The sequence below is a fragment of the Myotis brandtii genome, unplaced genomic scaffold (genome assembly GCF_000412655.1).
Source record: "Myotis brandtii unplaced genomic scaffold, ASM41265v1 scaffold423, whole genome shotgun sequence".
Taxonomy (NCBI): domain Eukaryota; kingdom Metazoa; phylum Chordata; class Mammalia; order Chiroptera; family Vespertilionidae; genus Myotis; species Myotis brandtii.
Genome location: NW_005366214.1, coordinates 100,679 through 127,266, shown reverse-complemented (window position 1 = coordinate 127,266; position 26,588 = coordinate 100,679). Strand labels below are relative to the sequence as shown.

Here is a 26,588-nt window from a genome sequence, read left to right as displayed (position 1 = left end):
TCTGCTGTCTCTCATTTGTGACTGGTACCAGGAAAATGCCTTCAGGATGCCGTGTTAGAAGGCTGCTCTCGAGCATGTCTCCCCGTGAGGGAGGTTCCACACCACGTGCGTTAGTGATTGCAAACAGGTCGGACGTGGGTTCCGCCCTCGTGTGCCTTCTCCAGTGGAGGACGCAGGGCCCAACCAGGAGTGGGGAAAGCTGTTTCCCAGGTTCCCTGGAGCAGTGCGGTTCGCCCAGACTCTGCACACTGCGTTTCATGGTCTGTCTGGGTGTCCGTCTCCTTGACCTGACTCGAAGCAGGGACTGTGCTCCTGAGTCCGAAAGCGGGGAATGACCAGAAGGGGGAGCTCTCGGGCCCTACGTGGAGCACAAAGTGCAAGGGGGAAACTAAGAGCCCGTCCCAACTTCCTTCCCCTTCATAAAAGAGCTTTCTCTTTGTGTTAGCCAACTTGACTTGCAGGTGGCTCACTGTGGTCGCATGCACAGGATTGCAATTCCTTGCTGTTTCCCAATAAACCCATTTTGCTGAAGAAATATCTGGCTGACTGTTTACAGTCAGAGCCCCAAGGTATCTTAATTGCAGTAATAATTGGAGTGGTGAAGACAAAAGGGACTGCTCAGTCTGAGCTGGCTTTATACCAAAGAGCGAGGATTTGAGCTGGATCCCAAGAGGTAGGTAAAGTTTGGCCAAGTACAGAAGAGTGGGTCATTTTCTAGTATTCTTATCTCAGAATAAGCATCTTACTGGCCTACCCATAAGACTCCCTTTCTGCTCCCAGTTGAGTCTGGAGGGTTTCCTGACTTGAACAGCATTCAAAATGGGTCCTTGAGGTTCAATTCTCAGATTTATCATGTGGATCCTTAAGTAGAAGGCACTTGCATAGCACTCAAGGTAGGTTACCCCAAAGAAATATTTCCCCCATCAATAAAGAAATATAAAACCATTACAGATCTCTGTATCCTGATGAGCCTCACTTCCCCCTTGGATCCATCTCAGAACCACGTTAAGTGCTGTGTAACTTGGGAAGCCTGTCAGATCCTACTGGGAGCAGAAGGGGAGCCTCATGGATAAGCCAGTGCAAAGTGCCCTGAGATAACAATATAGGACCAGTCAGCAGTATCCCTATACTGCTCTCTCTCTCTCTCTCTCTCAACATGTCTTTATTGATTTTAGAGAGAGAAAAGGAGAGGGGTAGAGAGATAGACACATCAATGAGAGAGAAACTTCGTTCAGCTGCCTCCTCCATGCACTTTACTGGGGATAGAGCCTGCAACCCAGGTATGTGCCCTGACTGGGAATAGAACTGGTGACCTCTTGGTTCATAGGTCGATGCTCAACCACTGAGCCACGCCAGCCAGGCTCACCAGTGGCTTTAGTATCCCAACTCAGAGGGAAGGGTAAAGGCCTGGGGTGGGAAAAGGATGTTCTTATGCCTGTAGGCTTCTGAGGCATTGTGACCAGGACTAGTAAGATCCAGGCATTGCATAAACCAAATCTTAAAGACATAGAACATCTCTCATTCACTGTCTGGGATAAGTTCAATTCTATGAAAGTTTGCTTTCCTAATGCTGATAATCAAACCTGATGTTAATGGGATACAATGGTCTATGATGGAGGGCCACTCAGTGTTGCTTCCATTTGGGGACACAGGTATTCATTTGGGGAGAAGTAATTTGCTAATATTTTATTCTCTTGCCATCTACATCAGGGGACAACACACTTCCTCTGTAAAAGGTCAAATACTAAATATTTTAGGCTTTGCAAGCAACGACTAAACTCTGCCATTGTAGTACAAAACAGCCATGAACAAAGTGTGGCTGTTTCCAATAAAACTTTATGAAGACAGGTGGTGGGCCAGATTTGGCCCGTGGGCTGTAGTTTGCCTACCTGATGTAGACTAAATCTCATCCAGTCATTCGGCATTCTTCCACTTCCTTCATGGCTGGGATGCTTTCCATGTAATATTAGTGTCAAATGCCAAATGGTGAAGTTTGGACAAACGTTTTAGCCACCCACACGCGCTGCTCATTGCCTCTGAACAGGAAGGAGAACTGTATGATTTAAGACACTGTTGCAACTCGGAAAACTGGACCCAAACTGGCTTAAAGCAAAGAGGAAATGTGTTGGTCATAAACTGAAATGCCCAGGAACTAGCTTGGCTGTGTGAGTGACTTCCGTAGGCCTCTTCCCCTCTCTCCATCTCTCTACATTAGCTCCAACTTCAGGCTCTTTCCATGTGGTTGTAAAATGGCAACAGCAATAGCTCCAGTCCTTATCCTCTCAGGGTCAAGTTCAGCAGACAAGAGCAGCAGGCAACAGTCCCAGCCTTCCTTCCCAGTGAGAATCATTGTGTTTCACTGGCTTTGATCAAACCAAGTGCCAGAGAAGCAATCCAGTGGCCAGATTACAGGGCACTGATTGGCCTAAGTCCTAATCACGGGCTTCTTCCATGAGTGGGAAATGGAGTTCCAACGGAAGCACATGGACTAAGAATAGGAAAGGAATGAAGCCCAAAACGTAAGTTAGGATTGTAGCCAAAAGGGGGAAACGGATGCTAGGGAGGCTAATGACCATTGTTTACTATGGTGAATTCTTACTGTGATAGAAACATGTAGTGGACATTGTTGGCATCAAATGAAGCCCAAAACGTAAGTTAGGATTGTAGCCAAAAAGGGGAAACGGATGCTAGGGAGGCTAATTACCATTGTTTATTATGGTGAATTCTTACTGTGATAGAAACATGTTAGTGGACATTGTTGGCATCATTTCCCGTTTCCTAACTGTGGCAGACAAAAAGCTTGCATGGATTTGACCCCCTCCTACCTCCAGGTCCAAGCCCTGACTGGCCTAAGCCAATCATTTTAGTCCGCCTCTCTGCTTCCGTAATTTGTTAAGGTTTGGTAATAACCCAGGTCTAAGCAATCAACATGGCTTGTCCTAGCTGTGCTGATTGATTCAGAGCCAAGCATGTGGCCTGAAATAGACCAAAGAGAGAAGCCCTAGACATGTTATGATAAAAAAAAAAACAAAAAACAAAAACAAACAGCTATCCCTATTAGGGATGGGGGAATGTGTGGCCTGGGACTCCTACAGAACCATTTTCCTACCTACAAGGAAGCCAGCCGTAGAAGCTAGTACATAAGATTCCCTGGGAGACTGAGCAGCAGGACCAGAACCCTGATCACACTGCTCCTGGGGCCAGCTCTGCCTCCGGATGTTTCAACTATTAGCCAACTGGAGTTGGATTTACTATTACTGTACTTGCCACCAAAACATCCTAAGTCATACAAAACTCCATCCCAGGTTAGCCCCAGGGCCACGCACGTCCTTACTTGGTGACTTAAGAACACTGACCACCCTGGCCACACCCACCCAAACAACATCCCTAAGAGAATGCTTCCTGGTCTATTAACTCCACATTTGATCCTTGACTCAACCTCATGAGGTGGGTGAGGCAGGTGTACTATCTGCATTTTACAACTAGAGAAACAGGTCAGAGAGCTAAGTGAATCACCCAAGGTTTCCTAGGTATCAAGTGGTGGAGTCTGAACCTGAACCCAGATCTGCTGCCTCCAGGGCCATGCCCTTCCACAACCCCAGGTCTCTAAAGAAGATAGCATGGGTGGTCTCAGGAGGGGGCGGGGGGTGCCTCCAGGACTGGGTGGCTGAGACCTTGAATGCCTGCCCCATCTTTTACCTGGATGAGGATGGTGACAACAAACAGCAGGGGCAGGCTCACTTCACCCTTTTAACCCCTCTCCCGCTCTCCGCCTAAGCCCCTGGCACTAACTGCGTGCCACTGCACTGCAGAGCGTGACCCTGCATGACTCACAGCGAGGCCGTGGTGAATCAGTCTTTCTGGGAGCTGACCGCAGCCCCAGTGGCAGCCAGCCTTCTCCAGCCTGGCCGGCACGCCTGGCCATTTCCTGGACATCCCCTTTCATTCCCTGCAATAAACCACCTCACCACTGCTTCCCACCAGCTGGTGCAGGAGGCCAGGGCACGGGGCCTGGCCGCTGATGTTCTGCCCTCCTAGTTCTCGGGCGCCTGCAAGAACAAACCAGGCAGGTGGGGACAGAGCGCTCTTCACCAACCCACTGAACAAAACTTTCCCTGTCCTCTGCTCCCCCCTCGCCCCCCACCCCCCCGCGGAAACACAGCTCTTACAGAATAACAAGAACAAGAAAGCGTTTTTTAAAATAAACATTTGTCGATCTATACCCCTTAGCCTGTTTCCTCTATTGTTATCATCTTACTGAATATGGTGCATTTCTCACAACTAATGAACCAATACTGATACAGTTTTATAAACTAGAGTCCATACTTCGTTCAGATTCCTCAGTGTTTACCCAATGCCCTTTCTCTGTCCCAGGATCCCATCCAGGATAGCTCATTACATTTAGTTGTCACGTCGCCTTAGGAAGCTTTTGGCTGTGACAATTCCTCAGACTTTTCTTGTTTGGGGTGACCTTGACGGTTTTGAGGAGCACTGGTCAGGTATTTTGTGGAATGTCCCCAATTGGAATTTGTGTGAAGCTTTTCTCATGATTAGTCTGGGGCTCTGGGTTTTGGGGAGAAGACCTCAGAGGTAAGTGCCCTCTCATCACATCCTATCAAGGGTACATGCTGGTGAGCGTGGCTCCCCACTGATACTGTTAACCTTAACCTCCTGGCTGAGCTGGTGCTTGTCAGGCTCCTCCTTAAGGCTCCTCTTTCTTCCCTTTCCCAGATGCATCCTTTAGAAGGAGGCCCTGGTGCACCACCCACACTTCGGGAATGGGGCGTTATGCCCTCCACGTCCTTGACGGTGGAGTACCTAGATAAATTATTTGGAATTCAGTATGGGAGGCTTATCTATTCTCTATTTATTTTTTTCAATCATTTATTTATATTAGTATGGACTCATGAATATTTATTTTATATGTTGGGTTATGTTCCAATACTCTGTTTTTTTGCTGCTCCGATTGTCCTAGCGTTGGCCATTAGGAGCTCTTTTAGTTAGCTTCTGTGTCCCTCTGACATACCCACACTTTCTTAATAATAATAATAATGCATTTTAAAATCCATTTTTCTTTCAAGAAGTATTGCATGTTGATAGTCATTGACACTGGACAATGAGGACATTGGGGTTCAGCACACTAGTCTCTCAACTTTTGGTCACAATAAAATTCTTCCATAATAAAAAGTATTGCATGTCGGTTATCTTGGATGTGAGACTTCATGTTCCATCTGCTGTACCTGAGCCGATGGGCACTGGGGCTTCAGCTACCGGACTCAGAGCAGCTCAGTGCCACAGCTCTCTCTAGGGGAAGGCTCGGTGGACCCTCGGCCTCGGCGGAGAGGCTCTGTTCCCCAGGTGTGCTGGCCAGTGCCTGCAGGCCGGTGGTGAGTGCCCTGCACGTAGCACCTCTGTGCAGGGGATGATGATGGGGATGATGACATGAGCACCTGGGAGAGCGACGCTGTGCTCCCGAGGAAGGCTGGAGCTTGCTGGCCTCCACCACGCAGGTACCTCCCTCTCTGGGAGCAGTGGCTGCCAGGAGCCTCGATACCAAGGTGGCCAGTGAATGTGTTGGAATGTGAAGGGTGAGTCAGCCCATGCAGAGCAAAGGCTTTGGCCCACCTTCCCTTCAGCAGCCTCTCCCCAGCTTCTCTGCCAGCTGACAGGGAGGAAGGCAGGAGAGCATGATGACCTAGCCCTGCTCCTTGTCCCTCCTGTATGCCAGCCCTCTCTCATCGAGGCCCCCAACCTGTGAACTCCTCGGGCCATCAGAGCCCTGACCTGTACTTCTGTGCCATGTGCAAGAACCAGGTCTCTGCCCACTCTAAGCTTTTTGAAGGCAGGGCCCTGGCTCCATTAGCTGCCCTGTATTAGCTGGGCTAATACGTGCTGCTCCAATACCTGTGGGTTGAACTCATGCAGAGGCTGACCTAGAAGTGCAGAGATGAACGTACACTGGGGAGCTAAGTCCACTGGCACATACACCCCCCCTGAGTATTTGTGGGCTACCCGTGATAGGCCAGTCACTGTGCTAGGGGTGCAGCCACAGGCACGAAGACCAGTCTTGGCCTCATGGGAGCTCCCAGTTGGAATGCCTGACAATGTGTTCAGGGCAGCACTCTGCAGAGGAGGGGCCCTGGATTCGTTTCCTGGATGGGAAACAGTCAGGTTGTTTGAACCAGAGTTCCCTTACACAGTCTACTGCTGGCCTTGTAGTAGGTACATACTGTGGACGTGACATTCCTTCTCCCAGCTGGCTGGCCTTGCTGTGGCCTTTGGCCCAAAGCCATTGGCAGCTGTCCTTTAGCCCTAGATATACCCAATAGGTAGGAAACAACCAAGCTCTCAAGCAGGCATGTAGGAGCCACACGGACAGCTGGACTTCTCTGGCTGGTGATGAGTGGCCAGGGGTATGGGTGGCAGCTCTACACACCCATTTGGTTATTATTTTTTAAGTCAAAAGTATATTATTTTTTACATTCAATATTATTTTGTATTACTTTCAGGTATACAGCATAGTGGTTAGACAATCATACTTTACAAAATGTTCTGCCGGTATTTCCAATAGCCACCTGGCACCATACATAGTTATTACAATATTATTGACTATATTCTCTATGCTGTACTTCACATCCCCAAGACTATTTTGTAACTGCCAATCCGTACTTCTCAATCCCTTCACCTTTTCACCCAGTCTCCCATCAGTCAGTTCTCTGTATCTGTGAGTCTATTTCTGTTTTGCTTGTTTGTTTATATTGTTCTTTAGATTCCGCATGTAGGTGAAATCACATTGGTTATTTCTTGAACCAGATGTTGCATGGCTCACTGGGCCCTTGCAGGAGCTGGCTTGTGGCATGCGTACCTTTCCCTACAGGCCTGCCATGGGAGCCACCAGGTTTCTGTTTTTCTTGGCAGGAGGCTCAAACCTTCACCATGCTCAGCACTGGAGGGGAAGGTTCTGGCACCAATTTAACAGTGGATCCTTGATTCCTCTGTCGTTTAAAATTAATAGCAGAGACCGTGGCCGGATAATTTTGCCCAGAGAAGGCTGTGGGTGTCCGAGGGCCCCACCCCTGCAATGGACAGCAGAGGAAAACAATCCTAAATGGGGCCTGGCAGTCAGCACAGGCCTGCTGGTGCAGCTGGCACCCAGCACTGGATGCAGGAGGGAACCTGCTTGGCTGGTTGTGAATTGTCCAGGGCCACCTGTTTGGTTCTCTTCTAGACACGCCCATCTTACTGGGTGTCACAGGGCACACACATCAGTCAGGGTGAGCTGGAGTGGACCACTTGTCAGACCGTACAGAGCCAACAGGGTAGTCTGTCCCCGCCTCACCCCGGAAAGTCTGAGTAACCAGGGTTCAACCCTGTCTTTACCAGGCCCTGTTGGGAACCACTGGGCAGGCACAAGATGGGCTTGCAGTGCCTGTGCCTACCATGGTGCAGACCACCAGGCGCTGCAGAACAAGACCTGAAACCAGGAGGAGAGCGGTACAAAGCAATAGTTCTGATCCGGCCAGCAAGGGTAAATTTCATTTCCAAAGTCCAGATTTTTTTCAGATTCAAGGTCTTTCATGAGTTCCTTCAGAAACCAAGCAGAGCCTTTTGGTTACCGGCCTTTGGTATTCAACATGCATTTACTTCCCCTTTAAGGACTCTAATGCACTGAAGGATGGGATTTATTCACTCCATATTTCAACATAACTCAAACAGAAAGGGCTCACTGCCCGCCTTATGCCTTTGTGCTGCTGTTGTCCTCATGTTGTGCTTCAGGAAACCAGGGCAGTGCCACTTAGAGCCAATTCAGACAGGTGGGCTCAGAGGCTGTGACCTAACCACCTGGCACTGGTTCTGAAGCTCCTGGCCCCACCCTGATCCTGAGAAGCAATGGCACTGACACAGTGGGTGATGGCGGTTTGCTGGGAGAGCTTCCAAAACACGTGGGGCCTAACTGATGTCGTCACTCAGCCCTGCACTCAGGCAAGCCTGCTTCTTCACACTGGTCCAGGGATGGGGTATTTGGCCAATTTGATTTTCTACCTGAGGAATTAACTAGAAACTATGCATTTTAAAAAAATATATATTTTATTGATTTTTTACAGAGAAGAAGGGAGAGGGATAGTTAGAAACATCGATGAGAGAGAAACATCGATCAGCTGCCTCCTGCACACCCCCTACTGGGGATGTGCCCACAACCAAGGTACATGCCCTTGACTGGAATCGAACCTGGGACCTTTCAGTCCGCAGGCCAACGCTCTATACACTGAGCCAAACCGGTTAGGGCGAAACTATGCATTGTTGTCTATAGTCTGGGAAAGTCTGGGGCTTAGTAAACCCCAGACTCTAAAGGACATTCTGCCTTTGCCCAGGGACGACCTAGCAGTGCCTCAGAAGGGTCCTGTTCTCCCCTAGTGTCCCACTGCGCCTCCAGAGTGGAGGCTGGGAAACGATTCCCTACCTGGGTTTCCTCCACAGGCCAGAGAAACAGATTTGAACAAAAAAAAGGCTCTGGTTTCACATTCCCGGAGACTGTCCAGGATGGAGCCTGGGAAAGAGCTTGAGAGAAAGCCTCGCTCGGGCTGGCTTATAAACCTGCCTGGTGACCGGAGAACAGCCAGTGCATGGCATAAAAACGGGTGTTGCCCCATGATGTCACCCTCTCCTGGGAGCAGTGGGCTTCAAAAGCAGGCTGGGCGGCTGTTGGCCAGTTGAGTGTTCGAGCCCCCCTGGGGGAAGGAAACACTGTCAAACACCATCAAATGGACTATTTTCCCAAGCCCCCTCCCATCCCTCACCTTTGTCCAAGTGCAGCCTTAGAGAGCCTGGCCTCAGCCACACTTTGCTAATTCAGTCTTCCATACCTCACTTTCCCCAACAGCTTCCTTTTGTTCCCTGGGCTATTTTACTGTTGGGAGTCAGAGCTTCTTCAACTCAGCCTGGGTGGTGGGCCACAGTATGCTTTAGGTCAGGGGAGCGGGGGCCCAGGACTCCTTTCAACAAGCACCCCTGGGCATGGCCCAGGGCCCCACTTGAGTATCAACACCATGGGGGCTTCTGAGTGATTCTTCCTGGGCAGATTGTCCAATTGCACAAGTTCAGAGACACCACTGAATGGCAGGAGGAGGGGATGGCACAACCTCGCTTGGGCTGACACCAGATCTGACCCAGGCAGCTATGGGGCCTCTTTGGTTTTGAAGAGTGCATCAGTCCAGTCTTGGGGTTCCCTTGCTGTCTCTTGATTCTCTCTGCCTTGTAAGAACAGGGCACGTCTGAGGGTCGGGAAGCATTTGCGAGACACCAGGAAGCCCACCCTCCCACTCTGCAGAGAGGGCTGCGGGAGCTGGATTTTTCCATCCTGCAGATTCAGCCCTGGTCACACGCTGTGTGTCGGTAACGACAGCTGGCGCCTACCTGAGTGCTCACTTGGTCCCAAGGTCAAGCACATGATAAGCATATTTCACAACCACTTTACGAGGTTAGTACTATTATTATCCTCATTTTACCGAGGAGGACACTGAGGCCGAGAGAAGTGACCTGCCTGAGATTCCCCCACCATGGACAGAGCTGGGACTTTGAACTCAGGCAGTCTGACTTCAGGCCATCACCAAACACTACTCTGTTCTAGCATCTATTCAGTCTTGTGCTTTAAACCTTTCCAACCAGGACAGCTCTGTGAGCTGAGGGAATTGTATGGGATAAGCATGTCAAGAATTTAAAAAGCTGGGCCATTTATTTTATTTTTTCCACCACCATTTATCCCCTCTATGTCCTCTTACTCCACCACCCTTCCCTCCCCCACTCACTAACACAGTGATGGCGAACCTTTTGAGCTCGGCGTGTCAGCATTTTGGAAAACCCTAACTTAACTCTGGTGCCGTGTCACATATAGAAATTTTTTGATATTTATTTTATATATTTAAAAAAGAAAAATCAACCAAAAAAATGAGTTCGCGTGTCACCTCTGACATGCGTGTCATAGGTTCGCCCTCACTGCACTAACATGACACTGTTGTCCATGTCCATGAGTTCTCTTTTGCTTTTTTTTTTTTTTAAAGCTGAGCCATTTAAAATACCCTTTTACTTGGGGCAATTAATTGTAAAAATAGGAAAACATCAAGTTCACCCTAAGAAAAAAACAGGGCTTTTAACAGGATCCTCAGTGACGCCACCTGCTGCAGTTACCCAGGGAATCACCATGTTCTCTGGCATTGCATGGGACTGTCCAGAGCGCAATAGCGAGAACAAACCAGAGAATAACACTGCTGTCAGAGAGTAAACCACGGTCAGACGTCGCTGTCCTGGTGGGTAGACACTGGTTCCCTGGACACACACACCAGGAGCATGGCTGTGACTTTCACTAGTCCCCTTTAGAAAGCACAATCTCTAGCTTGGATTTCTTACCTTGTTTCTTTCCAGGCAGCTGCTCCCAGTGGTACCACCTTTCCCCACCACTTGCCAGTCTGCTCAGCAAGTCAGTCAAGGGCTTCCGATTTCCCAGGTGAGTCAGCTACCCGTTGTGGCTCTTCTTCCAACAGGTTTTTTGAAATTTTGAGAAGCCGAAAATGTAACCCCTTGTCTAGCCAGTATGCTGGAGCCAGGAGTTTGCTCTCAGGGACATTGCCTATCCCTGTGCTGGCTCCCTGACTACCGGGCGCCCAGCTCCACACTCCTTGCATCTCATCCCCGGCTTAGAACCTGCAGTCGGTTCTAATGCCTACACTGACCAAGCCAGCTGTGTGCGATGTGGAGTTTATAATTACGGCCAGACATGCAAAGAGATATAGTAAAAAGCAATGAAAAAGAGGAGGAAAGCATGCTAACTTGGAGGGATTAAGAAATCATCTGACTTCTCATTCCAATTTGTCTTATTCCTTTCATTTGTCTTGAAATGGAATGCCTTTAATAAATGGGATTGTGCTCCCAACATCCTTGCAATCATGGTTGGGGGGAGGGAGTTTGATCATGTTACAGTCTGCCTCTTGTAGAATCATGACCCACCTGTAACTCCCATTAACCAAAAAGAGATACTGTGGATCTGAAATCCCACTGACAGGGGTCCAGCACTACCATTCTGAAAAGTGACAAAGCAAAGAATTGATTTGACTTCACTCTCCTGGTCTAGGTACAGCAATATTTCCTGCCAGCTAGACAGGAAAACCAAAGCTGAGCTGTGTCCTGGCCAGAAACCCTCTTCCCTTCAAGGTCAAACAAGTTCGGGCTGGTGTTGGTCCCTCACTTGATGCTGTTGAAGCCTCCTTTACTTCCAGCCCTTGTCAGCTCTGCTGCTTCCTCTAACTATGTTGGAACTGCTAAAAACGGACAGATCCTAGAGTACATGGGTCACCTTTGAAGTGGGCATTCATTACCAGGAGAAACCCAAACCCACAGCTCGGCTACCAACTCCCTAAGGGTCATTTATTTAGCAGGAACTGGGTCTAGAAATGCTGCCCTGAATAACCCCATCCCGGTTGGAACTTTAAAAGCTTCTATCTGCCCAGCTGGGTGTGGCTCAGTGGTTGAGCGTCGACCTATGAACCAGGAAGTCACTGTTGGATTCCTGGTCAGGGCACATGTCCAGATTGTGGGCTCGGTCCCCAATGGGGGGCATGCAGAAGGCAGCCGATCCATGATTCTCTCTCATCATTGATGTTTCTATCTCTCTCCCTCTGAAATCAATAAAAATATTTTTAAAATAATAATAAAAGCTTCTATCCAATGAGCAAAGTCACCACCACCAGTTTATCCACCCCCTGCCCTGCCTGGGCTAAGCTGAGCCTTTAGAATGAAAAGGGAACTGCTCTGGCTATGGTTGCTTTCAGTTTTGCAAGGCCACATAAGTGACCGCTGCTCCTCTCTCAGGCCTAGTGGCCTCCACAGGGCTCTTCTCTTAAGCATCTTGGCCTTTGCAAGGGCAAGAAGACACCACCACCAAGAAGGATAAAATAAGTTTTTATTTATAGTCTTATAGTAAAGGGGGAAGCCTTAACTTGCAAGACAATTCTTCGGCAGTATGTACAACATACTTTTTATTTCCATGGAATGGAATCAAACACGGACTGAGACTACAGAGTATACACTAGAAATCAGCAAATGCCAGGAACGGAGTAGGAAAAAGACAAAGAAATGAGGCCTAAACACACAAAACCCTTCACTGGGAGCTGCTGACCGCAGCCAGAACCAGGGCTGGGTCACCGTGGGGACAGGTTCCAGAACAGTCGGAAAGGACGTGGGGCAAGGGTGGGAAGGGGCCGCACTGGGGTGCGGGTTTAGTACCAGGTAAATTGCTCTTGGTATTTACATACAAAATCAGTTGGCTCTATTTCTTAGAAATACACACGGAAAGAAAGGAAGATTTGATCATTACTTTATGAATCTGTCGCTTTGCAATACCGACATCATCAGAAATAGGGACAATTCACTCAGATTCAAATTTCAGTAGCAGGAAATAAATATCAAAACATCATCACTGGCCCTCAATACAAAACCTCTACCCCACCCGCTCCTCCCTCCTTGCCCTCCCACCCCCAGCACCCTCTGGCGGCCACTTCACTGCTGACGCCCCCCACACCACACGAGTGTCCCGAGGCCCTCCCGAAGGCTGGCTGAGAGAAGCAGGAGTGAAACAGGCCCAAGACTGTGCTGCAACTCTGTCCCCACTTCCTTTCACACCACAAACTTCTTCAAGGATCTGGTCTTTCAACAGGAGCGATAAATAGCTTTTTAATTCTCATCACTTCTTAAACCAGTCATCTTCTTAAAGTAGAGCAGTCCACAGATTCACAAAGTCTATCAAACAGAGGCAAGGGTGGCCCGGGGAGGCCTGGGAGGGGTAGGAGTCCTCCGGGCCTGTGCCCGGCAGGGCTGGAGGAGCTGGTGGGTGGTCAGGACACCATGTGCTCAGAGGTCCGGCCGGCCGTCTGTCCTCCACAGAAAAAGCTGCCAAGTTGGGGTGTTTTGGTTTAAAAATTCCTGGTGGGGACAGGGAATCCCTGAAGGGAAACATTAAAAAAAAAAATAGTGGAAGTAGGGAAGGAGAACGAGAGCTGTTGTCCAAGAGCTTCTACGTAAAAATAAAATTTAAAAAAAAAGAGAAAGGAAAAAAATAGAGTCTCTTAAATGGTTCTGAGGGTTCTAAGGATGAACTGAAAGGAGGATGAGACGACGGAGGAGACAGACAGTTTTTATTGCTGGCCTGCCCGGCAGAGCTTAGCTGGCCTCCATCCGGAGTTTCTTCCTGCTTTGGGGCTCTTCAGGCTCCGACTCTGAGCTGGAGTCCGAGCCCCCATCGAAGGCAGAGATGGCGCTGCCCTTGGCGTTGGTGTAGAGGCTGTTGTCTGAGGAAGGGTAGTTGGTCTGCAGTTGGGCACTCGACCTCGCTTTCTCCAGTGCACGGACTGAAAAGCAACCAAGCGAGTGGGTTACAGCCTCTGAGACAGAGGAGAAGCTAGAATAACTGAGTCTCAGGTCAGGGTCCAGCCTGTTCTTCCGAAGGGCTTGCCGGGCCCTGAGGCTCAGAAATAACTCTCTTCTGGTGGCTGTTCCACCAGCACACTTCATGTCCCTCCTTTCCCAGCCAGACCTGGAGCCCAGTGGACATGGCCAGCTCCTCTGCAATGCCACTCAACCCTAAAGAGAAGGCTTGTGATGTCACCGTCCTGCCTTAGAAGCCCAGTGTTGAGACAGGAGCTCCCTGTGGGACCCAACAGTGCAGTGACAATGGAGAAGCTGGCCTGGCAATGCTAGGATCCATAAAGGCGTGAAGGCCACACAACAGCAGGAAGGATGACATAAGATGTATCAGCCAAAGAAAAGTTTTGGCTTAGCTCTCTTGTACAAGATCCACTTGGAAAGACAAGCTGGACACTTGGAAGCAAGTCACCAATACACAGAATACCTGGGTCTTCTGACACATAGCCCCTACATGCAGGCTGCTCAGCCCGGGAACCAACCCGCTGCTGCCTCCCTCTGCCCATCCCTCAGTTCAGCTCATCTTGAGCCTGCAAGGTCAACCCATTTATATTATTTTATTTTATTTGAGGTGTTCTAACCCAAGTGGTTACTTGCATTTCTTTTTACTTGCATCTTCCATGAGGGAGGAAGAGAAGTGAATTCCCCAGGAACAAAGAACTTGATCAGCTCTCGCTTTCCCCTGTGGTTGTAGGAAAAGGCGGATGTGAGCATTGGAGAACAGCATGGGCCTGGCCCATAGGCTGCCCTGATTGGACTACCATTGGCAATGGGAGAGCTCACTGACCCTGAATACCTGGATTTCTGGTACTTACGCAGCACACTCCAATCCAAGGACCTGAGCTCTTTTCAGACACCTGATGCCAGGTGTGCCTCCTACTACAGCAGAGCACCTAAGCCCCAAGAGGGGGAGAGATCAGCTCAGAAAAGTCTCCAGATGTCAAACCCTAGACTCCACTATTCCCTCACTGGCGGCTCAGGTACTTCCTCAGGATGGCTCTAACACTCAGCGACTCAGAAGCAGGGCCACGGCCGCTTATGAGCACACACTCCTGGTCCTGGTTCTGCAGGCCCAGGTGCAAAGCCCTGACCTGGCCAGAGCGCAGCAGGGCCAGCTGCCCCATAGGCTCAGGTGCTCACCTTGCTGCTCCAGAAGGGCATTCTGCCGCTTGAGGTCATCAATATCTTGCTGGTGTGTGTGGTTTTTCCTTCGCATATACTGGATATACTCTGTGGCTTTGTCTAGGATTTGGGCCCGGGATGCCTGTTGCAATACGAGAAAAAGCAAAGGGAACAAAATAAAGACCTAGTCCAAGCAGTGAGGAAACTATGTGTTTCTGCAACAGCGGCATGGGGGCAGGGAAGCAGGAGGGTGAGGTGGGACAAGGCTGAGGAAACAAAGTAATTGCTACTGAGAGTCTTCTTTGTGCCAGTCAAGGTGCCAAGTGCTTCAAATGGCTTACCTCACCAGCACTCAGAAGTAGCTCCACAGGAACCCGAGGCTCAGAGTTTACTGGCTTATTCAAAACCACCAGCTAGAGCCTGGATTTAAACTCAGGTCCGTCAACTCCTGAACTTGTACTCACTCCTCCCATCCCCTTTGGTTCTTTATGTTGCTTTCAAGTCTGCAGCCTGGCTGTGTCTGAAAACATGAAAATACTACTTAACTGAGAGCTTATGCCACTCATTCTCTGCCAGGGCCTGACCACAGGTGGCCGTGCCAGGAAGATAAGAGCAAGATTGCGGCTGGAGCTGGCTCAGGATGGGAGTGGGTACGAAGTTTTTCATCAAGGCCCTAGATTTCAGCCAAATCCTCAGACTGTTAACTATTTCCAATTAAGCCACGCTGCTGTGTCACTACTTCAACCTTCGGGCTAAAAAGACTGTCGTGAAGGCTGTCAGAGCTTGATGTCAACACAGGAAGGGCATGAGATGGGGCCATTTCAGGAAGCAGCCACACCTATACCACGGCCACGGTAGCCTAGGTACTGTCAGAGGAGTAAGTTAATGAACCAATAAAATGGATGTCAGGTTACTCTGTCCCTGGAGGTCACCCTCGCCTGAAAGATCCCCTTCAGCTAACAGGCTGAACTGGAAGGATGGTACAAAGCCAAGGGAAATGAAGCCAAGGGCAGGGCTGTCCAGTAGTTGAAGTGTGGCCTTCATGCCACCAGGGTGCTGAGAAGTAGCAAAGCTACTCAGGGTAGGGCAGAACTTGACCAATTTTATATTACAACCCCACTGGGTCCTAAGTAACCAGAACACAGCAGGGGTAAAGGGGCAAAGAAAACATTCACACTCAGCTAGCAAAACTAAATCCACTTGTAAGTAAATCCTGACAATCTCAATTTATAGACCTCAGGCTGGGCTGGGTATCAGAGAAGTTTGTGAGGCCTGGGCAGTCCTCACAAGTACTAGAACTTCCAGGCTTGCTTTCCTCTTATAGCACCCTTAAGGCAACTTCCTCAAAAGGAAACTGTTCGTATTTGACCATCTTTATCTGATGTGAATTATGTGCAAGGTACTGTGGGGAAACCAAATGTATTAGTCATGGTTTCTTCTGCCCTGATGCTTACTTACTGTCTAGTTGAGATAAATGTATCTGTACACAGACAAATCACAGGGCAGTACCAATAACTGTAACCTGTGTAGTACAGATTAGGAATTAAGCAGATTAGGAAGGCCACAGGAAAGATAGCTCCTGATTAGGGCTTTGGCTTTGAGTGTGCACGCACGCACGTGCACGTACATGTATGTACACACACACACCTGAAATAGTGAACCCTGGGTTAGACTGAGGTGGAATTTGTAGAAAAGCGTCCCTCTGGGCCACGAGAAGAGCACAGGCAAAGGCATAAGGATGGAGACGAAGCCAGTTGTATTTCTCTAGTTAAGTAAGTCAGCTGATGTAGGAAGAATGAGTACCTAGCAAGTAGGTACCTCTGAAGTACCTAGTTCAGAGGCTGTTTCCCATTTCTGCCAAAGGGGACTTCTTATTAGGGCTAATTATTAGGTGATTAAATGAGAAAAAAAAGGACACATAATTAGAAGGGACTAATTACCCTGCCTCCCTGGATGCTGGATATGGGATTAAAAGTAGTACTGTCGGATAGGTGGCAGAGGGGCAAGGAAGAGCTTAGGAATCCAGGAGACAGTGCACTCCAGCCTCTGTCATTAATGGGCTCTGTGATGGCAAACAAAGTATTTCTCTCCGTGGCAATTCCTTATCTGACTAGAATTTCTCTCAGACCCCACCTAGCCCTCCAAATTCTATGTACTCCGTCACTGATCCATCTAATTGCTATGCATATTTACATTGCAGGCTCTCTTCACATTTGCCTATTTTTTTCAATTAACAGTTCCCAGAAAGCAACACTAGCTCTTATTTAACTACTCATTTGAATATGGGAAAAGGGGGAAAAAAAAGCAAAATCTATGAATGATGGAACACTTGCAAATGTTCAGGGTGATAACTTTTAATGAACGACACAGAATGTCTTAAGAACAAGAGGTCCCCAAAGAAGGCTGGATTGGTATAAACTCAGCACAAGGCCTTCAGAACACTAAGCATAGCACATCTCCCCTTCCCTCCAAAAGAACCCTAGGCCACTCACGGTGCCCCTGACTCCTCAGCAAGTCTCAAAGAATGGTTCAATTAACTTAATTTCGCTCTCCCCAGAGTATTCAACAAGAAGTAAAATCCAACAAAAAAAAACAAAACAAAAAAAACCTTAAAAGCACAATATATAGAATTCCTGAAAATTTACATGTATATATCTAGTCCAGGGAAGAAGTAAAAGGTTGGAGCCAGAAAATGCTAGACTCACCCAAAATTCCCTCCTCCCAGCATTCTAAACCATATAAGATCATGTGACCAGCCACAGGATTGAGCTGTGGGCAGGCCCTTCCTTGCTTTTATGACTTTATACTATGTGAACAGTGTACTATGAGCCAGCAAGAGCCCTGGCTTTATGGCATGGACTATGGAATGGCCCTGGGCTTTCAGTTTCTGTAACAGGATCAATTAGCTGAGTCAGCAATTTCCATGTGAGTGTGACTGAGCAGATAGAACAAGGTATGCTAACATGTCCAAAGATCGACTCTTGTCTTTGGATAACCAGTAAGGATCTGAATAATTTTTTTCCTGCTAGTTTTTAAAATAAGAAGACACTAATTCTTATTCTGCCTTTCTGAGCAGAAACAGATCTCTTCAGTGGTTTGGATCCAACTCTGGGCCAGGAAGAACTGCAGCTGAGAGAACTCAAGAGGTCCTGGGCCTGCTACATAACAGTGTGAGTTAATGCAAAGTGCTCCTCAGGCCTTTCACCACGGGGAGCATGCAAAAGGACACTGGACAGCCTTGCCAGATACTGTTCCATAGCCACGGTTGCACATGTGATACAAATGATGATGATGATAATGACAATGGCTGATACTTATTGAGTACTTACTAAGTGCCAGGCATCCTCACAACCTACTGATGTATTATTTCCTCTCTTTTATAAATGAGGAAACTTACGCAAGAGCTGCAACTTACCTAATGTTACATAACTACTAAACAGTAGAGTCAGAATTTGACCCAGGCCTCCAACATCCATATTTTGGGAACACTAATAAAAACTAATAAAAAACATCCATAGTTTTAGAGAGGCAGTATTGTTATGAAGAGGAGTTTGAGCAGGAGAAAAAGGACTATAAAAGAATCACCTGATTTATCCACAAGGATGTCAATGAAGACCCTAGTGAGAATGGTTTTCTTGGAAGAGTGAGAGTTTAGGTAAATCATCTCTGCACAGATTATGGGTGCAAAAGTGAGTTGAAGGTGAAGCAAATATAAAGACTAGTTTTTAAAATTAGGTTGAAAACAAAATGGGGAAAAAAAGTAGCTTGGAGTAATAGCTGCATTGAAGGAAGGCTGTTTCTCTTTTTCTTTTAAAGACATGTGAAAACCAAATAGGCTTCTAGCAGAGAAGTAGCAATGAAGAAGAAGAGCCTGAAGATGCAAGAATGTTTGAGAGAACTGCCTGAACCTGGCTCTGGGGAGGGGAAATGACAATTCCCATAGAGCTGTGGTTTCATTTACCCAGAAGAGTAAAACTGAATGGACAATGATGAAGACCCAGTCTGTCCAAGAGGCCCAAAAGATTCTTGCCCCTTCTGCATGTGCTGCAGCTGCTTGTACATCTGTATCCCTGCCCAAGCAACAAAGAGTCAAAAGGGTCAATCCAGCCTCCAGAGTACCCACTTTGACAGACCTCTGCTTGAGAACAGCGTGAACCCACTTCATGTGTTGTAGCAAGAACTGACTACATATTTAACCAAAGGCCTCAAGTCCAAGAGTCTCTTTCTACTTAGTACCTTTTTAAGGCCCCAAATGATTCTTAAAGCAGTTAACACTGAAGCTTAGGATGACATCCAAGGTTACTAAATCCCGTTTAAGGCAATGGTTCTCAAAACTTTTCATATGAGAGAGGAGTTCCACACATTTTTAAAGTTGTAAATTTTATTACAGTAACCTGGATTTGTGTAGAACTCCAAGGTGTTTCGAAATCAGATTGGGAGAGGCAAGGAAAAGAGTGGTACTAGACTGTTAACATTAGAAACACCATTGCCATTCCTGCAGCCCTAACACTGACTTGAGAAACAATGATCTTAGCTGTATTGCTCACTTTTTCCTTTTCACTGTCAAAATCAGGTCCTACTGGGTTGATGTTAACTGCCTTGTTGCCCCAAGACCCAAAATGCCATGTCCTGGAAAATGAAAAAGAAGTACTACTGACTCACCAACTGACACCTGTTTTATTTTGCACTAGTTATTTTAAAGAAAATAAAATCATTATTTTCCGTAACCTGCACAAGCTTTTACACATATTAAGATAAAGGGAGGACTATGTAAAAGCCAGTGTACCTTTCTATTTGAATAAGCTATCTTCTGAAAACAAAAATTAAGGAATCTGTACAATAAATTTGGGTTTGCATTAAATTCCTTCCCATATGCAAGCCCCATCAATGCCAACAAGACAGGCTGTGGGGTCAGAGCCATCACAGTCAAGTGACCCCTCCAAGGCTTCCTGCTGCCAAACTGAAGGACCACTCTGTTGATGACCAGAGGGAGGCAGAGCTATCCTGATCTTTAAGGGGCTAGTTAAAGCCAAGAGTCAGACATCTGTTTAGGAGTCAACACAAATCATGTTTCAAAACTTGTATTCTTTTTTCTTATGCTCTTGGCTGTTTGAAACAAAGGTGTGACTCTTTCCCATCAAACTTTTTTTTTTCTTCTGTGTTCCCATCAAACTTTACTGATGAAGGACAGGAGCACAGTTACCCAAAGAAGCAAAACTACTAATAAATAAACATGTGGAAATGAATTTAATTTCACAGGTAATAACAAAATACAAAATTACTACCTTTGCCTACAATTAGTCACCCCCTTCAAAAAAATTTCCAGTATTGGTAAAATTGGTACTTTCAAAAGATACTACCCAAAACACTAATTTGCTTGAAAAATAAATAAATAAAAACAATCTTCCTGAAAAGCATTTTGGAAACACACAGCAAGAAACCAGATGTTCTTACCCCTAGTCCCAGCAATCCAACTTCTGGAAATCTATTCTATGTAAACAGCCACACACACCAAGATGGTCATCACTAAATCATGTCCTTGCTTCTCAGACTCCATTAACAAATCCATGGATTTAATAATAGCAGCTTTTGAGGGGAGAGAAAAGAGGCAAGTTTCTTGACATCCACTTTAAGATGGCACCCAATTTCAGTCATATTAAAATGGAAGTGTGGGATGGAGAGAGTGTATCTGTTATGCAATACCCTACTCAGCGATGGCGAACCTATGACATGCGTGTCAGAGGTGACACGCGAACTCATTTTTTTGGTTGATTTTTCTTTGTTAAATGGCATTTAAGTATATAAAATAAATATAAAAAATATAAGTCTTTGTTTTACTATGGTTGCAAATATAAAAAATTTTTTATATGTGACATGGCACCAGAGTTAAGTTAGGGTTTTTCAAAATGCTGACACGCCGAGCTCAAAAGGTTCGCCATCACTGCCCTACATGATAGCCACTAGCCACAGGTGGCTAACAAGCACTTGAAATAATAATGCACAATATTTCATCAGTCATTTTTTGTTACTGTTAATCCTCACCTGAGGATATTTTTTCCATTGATGTTTTTTTTTAAGAGAAAGTAAAAGGGAGGGAGGGGAAGAGAGAGAAACATCGATGTGAGAGATACACACTGATTGGTTGCCTCCTGCACACGCCTGGCTGTGGCTCATGGGCAAACCTGCAACCCAGGTGCATGCCCTTCACCAGAAATCAAACCCAGTACCCTAACCACTGAGCCACTGGCCAAGGCCATTGGCAATTTTTAATATATTAATTATATACTATGGTCATACTTATTTTTGCATAATTCCGTTAAATAAAATATATTATTAAAATGAATGTCACTTGCCATTTTACTTTTACTGTGCCAGCAATTATAATTGTATTTATATTAAATTTAAAATGTATTTGTGGCTGGAAGTTTTTGCAATTTTGTTAGAAGAAAAAAAGAAAAATGCTTAAGGGAAGGCCTAATAACCAATTCCTATCCTTCCAAACCTCAAGATGGAAAAGGCATTAGCGAGTTTGCTTGCTCTTTAGTCCTCTCCATGGGAGTGAGCACTTCCCCGCTGCAGAGACTTCCAGGAGGATGGACAGGCTTCTGCCCTCAGGGAGTGCATCCTTTAGTTAGGTGGAAGGAAAACACAGGAGAGGCTCCAGAAAGGGCCACTGGGACTCAAGGGAGAATGAACCCATGGGGCTCTCAGGATGCAGAAGTTTTTGAGATGGGTCCTGAAGGTGGGCAGAGGGAGACTGACTGGCAGGGAGAAACACATGGAGGCACATGAGTGGGGAAAGAGTGCACAGGCTAGGGAGCCCGTGTGAGTGGGTCTCCTCACCACAAAACCTGACATCAGCTGGGCGGGGAGGCTAGAGTTAGACATTGAGGAAAGGGAAGAATGCAGATAAACTGAGAATGAGATTCCCTGTACACCCTCCACAGTAAGGGAAGGAGGAGAAAAAGCAGGAGGCAAGTTGGGTACCTTATTTAGAGAACATGGAATGCCAGTCCTTACCTTGATGGGCACTGAAAAGCCCTTGGAAGTTTCCAGCAGCACATAAACACAGTTTACATATAATTCAATAAATCAGGACATTTACAGTTGCTGAGCCCAGAGCTTAAGGAAGAAGTGGGCAACTATGGACAATGATTTAAGATATAGAAAATTTAAGAAGAAAATAATTGCCCAACTTGCAGTCTGGCCAGGTAATAACCTTAATGAGTTATGAGGTGAAATGGCTAGGACTGTGGTTTACATTTCATTTAGGAGATAATCGCTCCGGCAGCCCAAATATGATATAGAAACAGTGCTGCTGAATAAACTGCCTGCCTTAACAGGTGTCCACCAGAATGAGCCCCTCCCAGTTCAATGTGGCCACGGTGGACGGGGACTTCCTTCCTTCAGTTAATAAACACCCACTCTGCACTCTACTGTCTGCCAGGCCAGGAGGGAAGAAATATGACCAACATCTACCTGTTAAGAAGACGAGGCTTTAATGAAGATGAAACAGATTAGAGCTCAGTGTTTTAACCTCTTATTTGATGCTCAGAATGTTACCTTATTATTTGTTAATTGTTAGGAATAATTGTCTCTCCCAACAAGAGAGCAAGACCCTCAAGAGTAGGTACTATCAATTATACCTTTTAAACCCTATAGCACTCACACGGCTCTTAATTAAGCAGGTGAGCACAACCGTGTTGGCTGTTGCTGTTTTTGTTAAAGGGATAAGCAAGCCCACTGTTTCTTCTGGCGCTCATTCCACAGTTACCTACTAGGAACTACCATATGCCAGGGTCTGTGATAGGAGTGCCCTCAGATTCTCACCCCAAATGAAGAAATTCTGAACTTAATGCTTGCTCCTTGTTTTTCTTTATTTCCATTTTAGGTCATAGTCCCTCTTTTTTAAAGTAATTTTTTAAAAATATGTTTTTAAATTGATTTTAGAGAAAAACATCGACCAGTTGCCTCCCGTGTCCGGGGCCTGAACCCACAACCTGGGCATGTGCCCTGACCAGGAATCGAACCACAACCTTTCAGTGCACAGGATGACGCTCAATCAACTGAGCCACACCGGCCAGGGCTCCCTCTTTTTAATACAGCTCTGTCTAGAAAGGAGAAATCCAGAGCACAACTGCCTGGCAGAGCAATTAAGTATGATAAACAGGCAGTTAACAAGAGACTTACAGATGAGAAATTTCTATAAACCACTGTACAGCTACTAACGACAATGTTGACACAGAACCTTCTCTCACTAAGGTCAACCATGCTAACGAGACATTATAATTGGTTGTAACTCTGGTTCGGGTGACGGGGCTAACTGATGGGAGTGGCAGGCAGAATTATATCCCTAGGTAAAGGCAAACTCCTGGGCTGCCCACCAGATCTGGCCCCACACACAAACAGGGTGAGCTCAGTGCCAGCAACCTTTGGGCAACACTCCTTAGTACCCAACCTAGGACTCTAAAAACAAAGAATAATTCTATTCAAGAACAGTAATGTCTTCCTATAAGAAATGGATCCACAATTGTTCTTGCTCTTATTCCCCTTACTCTGGTTGACTGGCTGATGGTTCTTATATCATCCCTTCCATCCCAGCGGGATGCCCAGGTGAAAAACTACACAGGAAATAAAACCAAGACAATAGAGTTCAAGAGTCCATTTGCTAACACTATGGGAAAACCCAAATGGGCTGCCAACTATAATGGTCTATTTCTCAGAGAAGCTATATGGACACAGAAAAATTCATGAACTTTAAATGATCTCCAACTCTCTGTGCTTCAGTGTTACTGACATATGCCAATTCAGAGGGGAGTATCTCAGCAGCAGGCTTGGTATGACATACTGCCAAAATTACTGCCTTGATCCAGGGGAAGCTCCCAATATAAAAACAAGATATAAGTACTTAAGCAAAATTTCTTTAAAATACAGACAGTCCCTGATTTATGATGGTTTGACTTTCGATATTTCAACTTTGTGATGGTGTGAAAATGATACACGTTGATCTTTTCCTGGGGTAGCGATATGTAGTATTGATACCCTCTCGTGATGCTGCTGGGCAGTGGCAGCAAGTCACAGTGCCCGGTCAGGCACACGATCACGAGATAAATAATGGATAGTCTATAGTGCACTGTGTTGCCAGCATTTTGGGGATATTGTGTTCATATTTAAGGTAGGTGAGGTTAACATATGATGTTTGGTAGATTAGGTGTATTAAATAGATTTTTGACATGAAAAATTATCAAGACAAAACCCTATCATAAGCCAAGAAGCACCTATATCCTTAAATTGGGCCTATGGTATTGTAGAAAAATAAAACTTGGCAATCGGCAGTCCTGAGTTCTAGTCCCTGTTCATGATCTAGTTCTAGTCCCCTAATCACGCAATCATGATTTTGAGCCACTTTCCTTACCTCTGATATAGTAATAATGGCAGAAGCAAGCAACAGTACTAATTGTCCAGTTACAATAGCAGTATAATACTCACCATAGAACTGCTATACTGATTTCACTTTACACTGCAATACACATGTTAGTTAGCAGATTTTTTTTACTTAAGCAAAAGGTGACCATTCTTTATGTTTATGTTATAGTAGAAATACAGGGTACAAAGGATAATGGAGTCTGGGTCTCAAACATAAAACTTTTTTTAATACAAGTGCCACCCATTCTTGGTTAGGATAAAACTCAGTAAGTATTGGTTTCTCTTTAAAAAAACAAAAAGCTAGGACACATAACAGATAGTCCAAATACTAAATGAGAAGTCATAAAGGAGACTAGAGGTTTTTCCTTCAAGAATCTAAGATCCCTGCCCTGGCCAGTGGTTAGAGTATTGACCCGCTCACCAAAGGGTCACAGGTTCGATCCCTGGCCTGGGTCGGTGGGAATGCGGGAGGCAACCAATCTATGTGTCTCTCTCATATCAATGTTCTCCTCTCCCCTCCACCTCTAAAAAAAAAAGTCAATAAAAAAAATATCCTCAGGTAGGATTAACAACAACAAAAAAGAACCTAAGATCCCTAAAACAGGGTAAAATAATCATTTCATGATTATTCACATAATGTCATAACCTTAATTACTGCAATCCAAATCAAGAATTAGCCAATTTCCTTCGGGTCAAATACCACATTTAAAAAAAAATTGCAACATTTAGTGAGAACTCGGAAGTCGAGAGACCAAAGTATTCTGTAAGACTCCCTGTAGATCTGTGAAACAGTGTTGGCAGACAAGGAGATTAATGAAGATTGTGGAATTTAGCTAACAACCAGTTCCTTTATTCATGCTCAGTGTGAAATATATGGATTGAAACACAGGGCAGGATTCTGAAATTGGAAAGGCACATGTAAATTTCATTGCTTAGATGATTGGGTCTACGCAACCTGGCCCCTCGACCACTCCCCTCCACAAGTCTTCTACTTCTGACCTTATCTCCTGCCACCGTACCTTTATTCATTCCAGTCTAGCCCCCTTCTCCCTGCTGGGCCCAGGAATGCTCCCAGGTTCTTGCCTTTGGGCTATTACTCACCTTCCCTCTGCCTGTGATGCTCATCACCAGGTAGATGCATGGTTCTCTTTCCTTTACTTTCTTCAAATCTTTGCTCAAATGTTGTCTTGACAGTGAGTTTTCTTGTCTGCCCTAATGAAGACTGCAACCATTCCTTCCCTGTTCAACTTTCTCCTAGCACTTATCTGATATACTATATATATTTTCAATTATTAGTTCATTTTCCATCTTTTCCTCACCAGGTTAAGAGCTTCTATTTTTGCCTGTATGTTCACCGCTGTATTCTAGAACAGTGCTTGACATGTAGCAGACCCTTAATATTTGCTGAGTGGAGTAAATAAATAAATAAACGAATAGGCCACAATGAATGACAAACTATTCAGTGTGTAAGGCTACCAAATTCAAACCGTCAACTTCCTTGAAGAAAGGAGACAACAGGATTTAGGATAATGTGGTTTTAAGAACTTACAGAAGAATGTCACAGCAATGTAAAACAGGCTGGATAAAGAAAAAAGGCATAGTTGAGCTCTTGTGACCTGCTTCCCCCAAAGTATTCTCTAACTTAAGAATGCCTAAAAATCAGCTGACTGCTTGTTACAGAGATCCCAGGTCTGCTCCAGAGAGGCAGATTTAGTAGTGATTCTGATGTGGGTGGTCCACAGGACATCTTGGGAAACACTGCCTTGGCACCACTCCTGGTTAGATGTGAGACTTAAAGGAGAAGGCAGTTCTGTCCATTCAGTTCACCAACGCCATTTTAAGTGATACCATGGCATATGAATAAGCACTAACTGTCAACAATTCAGACACGCATGGAAGATAATCCTTTGCACGTGTGTACTTTGACTAAAAGGGTTAGTCTCTGTCCCCATCATAAAGATCTCCTGTGGTGCTTTAGACAGTGTTGCGCCCAGGAATGTTGTTATTCCAGGTAAGAACCTTGGTCCAAGGCCATTAAACCATGTCTATACTAAGTAGGTCTAACCCACAGCAAATTCTAGTTTTGCAATACTAGGTATTCACATGGCCTGTTTTATTGTTTTCATAAAGGTCAGACCTACCCCATGCTTCAGCCACATAGAAAGCCACACCTCAGACAGGGAATAAAGTATATGACTTAGCAGAGTGGCAGTATATACAAAATGAAACCATGATGGTTCCAGATTTGACTGGATAACCAAAGAAACCCAGGACTCCCACCCACAGAGCTCCATGAGGAGACACATTCAAAGCAGACATCTTTTCTAACACCGTTTCCTTAAACACACACACACACAAACCAACACAGGTCTTCTTCCGAGTTCGCCACTTACCTACCACTGAATTGCTGCAGAAGCGGCCAGCTACATTCTGTGTCAAGGATGGAACTAACTGTGCAAACAGATGTTTCTTCCAAATCCCAAGGAGTGACCCTAACCCATAGGCTTTTTACTCAAAGCTTCCAACGTTTTCAAATGTAAGCTGGTGCCTCCCTCTCCAGGGAAAACGTT

At 46.0% G+C, this 26,588-nt stretch overlaps 1 protein-coding gene across 10 annotated transcripts in view; it reads right to left on the bottom strand.

Annotated features, from left to right (window-relative positions):
- Positions 1-12,350: 12,350 nt before the first annotated feature.
- Positions 12,351-26,588, bottom strand: part of MAX (MYC associated factor X) — a 23,670-nt gene continuing 9,432 nt past the window's right edge. For 4 of the 10 annotated variants that reach the window (XM_014545908.1, XM_005874011.2, XM_005874013.2 and 1 more), the window contains 2 exons: positions 14,611-14,734; positions 12,351-13,397 (listed from right to left, as the gene is read on the bottom strand). In XM_014545908.1, the coding sequence (XP_014401394.1) occupies positions 13,210-13,397; positions 14,611-14,734 (312 nt within the window). In that variant the 3' untranslated portion in view covers positions 12,351-13,209. Of the gene's footprint in view, positions 13,398-14,051; positions 14,153-14,285; positions 14,741-26,588 lie in introns of all 10 variants that reach the window. The other 6 variants (XM_014545907.1, XM_005874010.2, XM_005874012.2 and 3 more) reach the window with 4 other exon arrangements.